General features: G+C 33.1%; 1 protein-coding gene across 1 annotated transcript; it reads left to right on the top strand.

Moving 5' to 3' along the window:
• Positions 1-1845: 1845 nt before the first annotated feature.
• LOC139893714 (uncharacterized) lies at positions 1846-5804 on the top strand. The gene is made up of 4 exons (XM_071876889.1): positions 1846-2263; positions 3194-3405; positions 4843-5122; positions 5309-5804. The coding sequence occupies exons 1-4, from the start codon at positions 1979-1981 to the stop codon at positions 5603-5605; spliced, it is 1074 nt and encodes a 357-aa protein (XP_071732990.1). The 5' UTR covers positions 1846-1978; the 3' UTR covers positions 5606-5804.
• Positions 5805-6058: the final 254 nt, after the last annotated feature.

Below are 6058 nucleotides of genomic sequence, written 5' to 3'. Positions count from 1 at the left end.
TTAGTCTATGGGCGCAAACCAGAGATTTTTCTTTATTATTTTCGTGCACACATTGTACAGGTTACATGGGATTATATCTATAGTGTAAATTATATAAGACAATACGTGTCCTTGACTTCCTGGACAAGTTAGAACCTCACATTTGGTGATCTCCATGTCCCAGTACGTGACATCAATGTTTCACAATCAGCTCAAACTCTCGATCTTATATCTCACGTTTTGACAACTATTGTCACCAAATGTGACTCCAAGTCACCAAATGTGACTTGAAGGTGGTCCCACATTATTCGGTTTAATATTCCTTCACATATCCAACAGTTTTACCGCATATGCTCTCAGATTGGGCCGTGTTTCCTCCCATGCAACATTTGGGAGCGGGTTATGCAACTGCAGGAGATGAACGCGTGGGTGGTTAAGTCTCCCGTGTGATCTCGTACTGCTGTAAAAAAAAACATAAAACTTCATGTAATGTTGCACATTTTCTACTTTTTACTTCTTATTCCGGTTCCTTGAATACAAGTGAGTAGATCAAGGTCGCTGCTTTTAATGGTTAAGTCTGAAGCTTTGCTTGTAGCTGTTGTAATGGGAGCGTATGTTTCCCAAAGATAACTACTATTAATTATTATTTCTTCCAGGTGTTTGATTCTTGTAGAAAACATTGCCAGTGCTCGTAGCAATTGTGGAACAACTCGGTGGTACGTTTGGTGAATCTGGTTTGCTGGTCCTTCCATGTGTTGCGGCACATTTAAACAAGGTTTGGCAGAATAATATTCATTCCAAAATAGGATACCTAAGTGAACTTTTAGCCAAGTCATGCTATTTAGGATTTGGTTTCAGACTTTGTACTTGCATCTCATTTTGAATTTTTATTAAGAGGATTGTGAGCTTTTTCAACAAGAGGATTGGTTCAGCTATCGGCAGCAACAAGTCTTCATTGGTTCAATGGAAGCACCATTCAGTTCGATATATATCAATGATCAGAAACATGTGTATGAATTATGATTCTCATCATCTTTTTTCTTCAAGACTCGATTTACCAATTTTTTGGTATATGCATAACCTTTGCTACAAATAATTTTTTTCCATTAGGTAAAAAGAAAAAGGTTTCCCCCCTCAGGCTACTCGGGAGAAAATGAGTATTTTTCTCAGATGTAAACGACGTGCCAACGTGGTCTATGTTATATTGTGATCGTGACACTTTTTATGGACACCTAAGGTGTTATGCTGGTGAAGTTTGAACTTTAAAGCTCTTCAAAATTTTAATTAACATCTTACAAATTTAGACACTTGCATCATTTAAGAAATTCTAATTAACATCTAACAAACTTCACTTCAAAAATCTCGTATTAAGTGTGGGGTAACAATTTTTTTTTTTTTTTTTTTTTTGCGTATTACTAATTTTTTCAATAAACTTTAGTGCAGGTGCGTAAGTCATCATATTTTGCCTTAAAGCCTCCATATTTTATCAAAAACTTTCGTATTTTGTCCAAAAACTTTCATATTTTTTGCCAAAAACTTACATAGTTCGTCTCCGGTGAAAAAAAATTCTGATTCGGTTAGTGCTTTAGTGGTTACAAAAAGTTTGAGGTAACACTTATCGTTGTTATTTAAACATGAGTAGTGATATGTTATGTTAGTTGCTTTGAAATTGACTTTTTGTTTGATTGAATAGTGGAATGGGGTTGGTGAGGATGTGACATACTGACATTCACCCATTCACCCATTCTTGGGTAGACGAGTGGTTTATCAACTTTGAATGATTAAAAAAGATATTCTATTTATTTTGTTGATTTGTTCTCTCACACTAAACTAATATACAAGTCACCTCGTCTTCTATTTAGTTCTATACCTTTTTTCTAAAACACATGTATTAAAACAGTTGGTGTTGGTTTGGTATGTGTGTGTATATAATTCATGATTCATACTAAATCATTTTAATTCAAGTATATTTCTCTCAAATTCCGTCATAAATTTTCCAATGACGTCACAGACACACCACCCTTTGAATAAAATGCTCTTAAAACTTGGTATTGTAATTTTAATTGGATTGTTAGCATTGGCATTCCAAAACATAAGCCCACCGCCACCAAAACTTTGCGGTACACCGGATGGTCCTCCGGTGACCGGACCACGTGTCATCCTTAGAGACGGTAGACATCTGGCCTATAACGAATATGGTGTCTCCAGACATACAGCCAACTATAAGATTGTTTTTGTTCATGGCTTCAATTCGGGTCGGTTCGATGCATCAGTTTATCATCCGGTAATTACTTATAGATTTTATTTTGCTTAGTACTTTTTTACTTGCAAATTAACTCTAAAGAATAGAATGTATTAAACATATGATCAAAGAGATGCTCCGTATAAAGCATTACTTAAAACCTTTCTCAGGGAGTTTTAATCAGCAAAAAAATCACTCCGTCCTATAAAACATGTTATATTACCAATTACCATTACCAATATATAATATAATGGTAATGATAAAATATGTGAATTTATAACGAATTGTCGTCTCGCCATGCATGCTGCTAGTGATTTTGAATTTTTCAAACTTACTACGGAGTACTATGAGTTGGATCTCACCTTATACCACTTAAGTCAAGACTTCGGTGGTAAATCATGAGTAATTTTGCTCTGTGTATGCACTCTAATGAAATTATCACATTATTGTCTCCTATTATTTCTCTAGTTGCTTAAAAAATTGTTGTTGAATTTTGAACCGAAAATCTCTAGTTAGAATATTAGAACATCTATCGCTGTGCCATTTTGTCATGATTTGTGCTTCCTAAAATGGGACTACTATATTTATTTCATTTGTTTCAAAATAAATGTTCAGCTTAGTTTTATCCCCAAATAATGATTCATCCGCGAATATTAACCATTAAATACTCAATATGATTAAACTTTATTTACAATTTATCCTTTTTTGTTACTCTCAATTATCTATTGTTTATATCTTTTTTTGGGTAAAGTTATTGTTTATTGTTTATATGTTTCAAAATCCGGTAAAATTTGTCTTAAATATAAAGATAAAGTTTATCATGCATAATTTAAAGTTCAATAAAAATTCTTAAATGACACTTATTTGACACGTAAGGAGTAATAACATTTTACTGTGTAGTCTACTAATCACGATTATAATTTTGAACCATAAATAGATTACTAAAGTGGCGAGAAATAACATTATTTGTAGGAGTTATTTGAAGAACTTAAGATCTATATGGTAACGTTCGATAGACCGGGTCACGGAGAGAGTGACCCGGATCCAAAAAGAACAATAAAAAGTTTAGCTCTTGATATAGAAGAACTTGCTGATAAATTGGAACTTGGATCTAAATTTTATGTGATTGGATACTCCATGGGTCAACAAGGTAGTTGGGGCAGCCTCAAGTACATCCCTCATCGGTATGTTTTTCATAATGATACATTATAACAATTTTAGCGATGTTGTTGCATTTTGTATTCTGTTTTTAGATTATAACAAGATTAGATGCCCCTAAAATATTCAATAATACGTCATAATTCACCGGTACTTTAGCTTGAGTGCAATGAAGTGGTGATTATTATGATGCTTGAAAGACCCTATGAGTTCACGTTTTAAATTTCACGTTTATATTACTGGAAGTTATATTATTATTATTATTATACTCCATCCGTCTTACAATAAATGTCATGTTTGACTTTTGAAAGTCAATCTTCTAAATTTTGACTTCAAATAATTTATGGTTTTTCCTATATAATTTTTGATAAAAATTATATGAATAGATTGATTTTTTAATTGTGTTTTAATTGGTATAACTTTCTAACAATTATTTTATAACACAAAAAAATATATTTAAAGTCAAAGTTGATGGAAAAAAAACTCAAAATATCAAACCAGAACATTTATTTTGGGACGAATGAAGTATTAAATAATAAATGTTAACAAATAGTAGGAAAATCTGGTTTGGAATTCATTAAAGTATGGTAGGCTGTCTTCATAGTATAAGATAGGATGATGTAAAAGTATTCTAATGGGTTGTCTAGTGTACTGTTTTTGGTTCCCACAATATGTTGGACTTGATCAATTTAATTAATGTGATATTCTAACCATTCATTTATTTAATAATATAATCCATTTTGCTATATAAGAATAAGTTAAAACGTGTAAAAATATAGATGTCTAGGATAAAAGTAAGAAAGGTAAATCACCTAAAATTGACAAATTTCTGATTTCTTCAACTTTCTAGTAAATGGTAAACATTAAATATTACTCCAATGATTATTCAATCAAGTATAATACATTATTTTTTAGAAAAAACGTGTTGGGAAATATAAAAAGCTGAATAATAATGTAGAATGCAATATCTTTAGACTTTTTCAACACCTAATATGTTACCAGCACCAATCATTTACATATACTTTATTCATTGTGTTATCAAACCTCCCAAATATGGTCAATGTCATTTTTGTCCACCTACCCATATCAACAACTTTTTATCACCAAATACCATATCAAACATATGTAGCTAAACTTTATAGATATTCCAGTATAGATAAATAATACGGAGTACAATAATTGATCATAAGGAGATATGAAATCTCCATGAAAATGCACTTGAATTGGTCTTGTTACATTACCATAAACACTTACTATTAATCATTTCAACTTTGAATCTCAACCAAATAGAGGTTGGTGTTTGAACTTGAACCTGGAGATGTTTTGAGAATCACCACACGATATGTAGACTTTCAAACTACAATTTGAACTATTAATGTGTAGACATTTAGACCTAATTGGTCCTGTTTTGGGCTAAAAGATATATGAAAATTTCATATTGATATGATTTTTTTACCTAATAGGTTAAAAGGAGTGGCATTGATTGCTCCGGTTGTGAACTATTGGTGGTCTAGTTTTCCAACAAACGTATCATTTGAGGCCTACAAGTTACAGCCGTTGCAAGATCAATGGGCAGTTGGTGTGTCACACTACGTGCCGTGGCTAGTCTATTGGTGGAACACACAGAAATGGTTTCCTTGTTCAAGTGTTATAGCCGGAAAGCCAAATTTCTCAGCTTCAGACTGGGACCTCGTTGCCAAGTTTCGAGCTGAAGGCTCACCAGCAGCAGCAACAGCACAAAAGGTAAATGTATGATATTTGAGAAAATTGGCGAAAATTACAAGAATGGCAAAAAAATGAAGAAAAAAAAAAAAAAAAATAGATTTTAAAGAAACGGGTCGAGAGATCAAAAGCCAACCATTTTGTCTTTGAGTGATTAAAATTATAAAAATTATTATGTTTTGACTCGTTAACCAACTTGTGGAACAGGATTACGTAAGGCAACAAGGACTAGCAGAGTCGATTTTTAGGGACATGAGGGTCGGGTTTGGTAAATGGGAATTTGACCCAATGGAGATAAGGAACCCTTTCCCGAATAATGAGGGGAGCGTACATTTATGGCATGGGGATGAAGATGGGCTTGTACCTGTGAGTTTGCAAAGATACGTAGCGAAAAAGCTACCATGGATTCACTATCATGAACTACCTGGTGTTGGTCATTTGTTACCAAACTATGATGGTAAAAAAGAAGCCATTTTAAGGTCACTTTTGCTTGGGGAAGACTGATAGTTTTGGTATTTACTCATAAGTTACTTCATTCTTGTTTCTGTTTGATTATTTTGACCCGTATAGTAGTTTTCTTCGATATCATTGTAGCATTTCTGGACATAGATATAGAAAGTTGGTGTCACTTAATGTGCAAATTGTGCTCCATGTTTTAACATCGATGGACAAATATGGGTAAAAGTGTCGATTCGTGATATCCCAATATAGCCTTTTTGGCAAAATAACGAAAGCCGGAATACGTTTACGAATAGAAAACGTCTTTAACAAATGATACAACGAGGGAAACTCTGATGAGGCTTATACCTAGAAAGCGGCAAACATACAAACTAACTATACCGAGCCTCATCTTGAGCATACCAAAATAAAAACGGAATCAATTTGGGTTAAAATCTAACCGGACAAAAACTCAATGCTTTCAACAGACTAACAAAGTACCAAACTCAAAATGAAAGA

This window comes from Rutidosis leptorrhynchoides, chromosome 2, assembly GCF_046630445.1.
Source record: "Rutidosis leptorrhynchoides isolate AG116_Rl617_1_P2 chromosome 2, CSIRO_AGI_Rlap_v1, whole genome shotgun sequence".
In the NCBI taxonomy this organism is placed as follows: domain Eukaryota; kingdom Viridiplantae; phylum Streptophyta; class Magnoliopsida; order Asterales; family Asteraceae; genus Rutidosis; species Rutidosis leptorrhynchoides.
The sequence above is the reverse complement of the archived record's forward strand: the minus strand, read 5'-3'. Positions and strand labels throughout refer to the sequence as shown.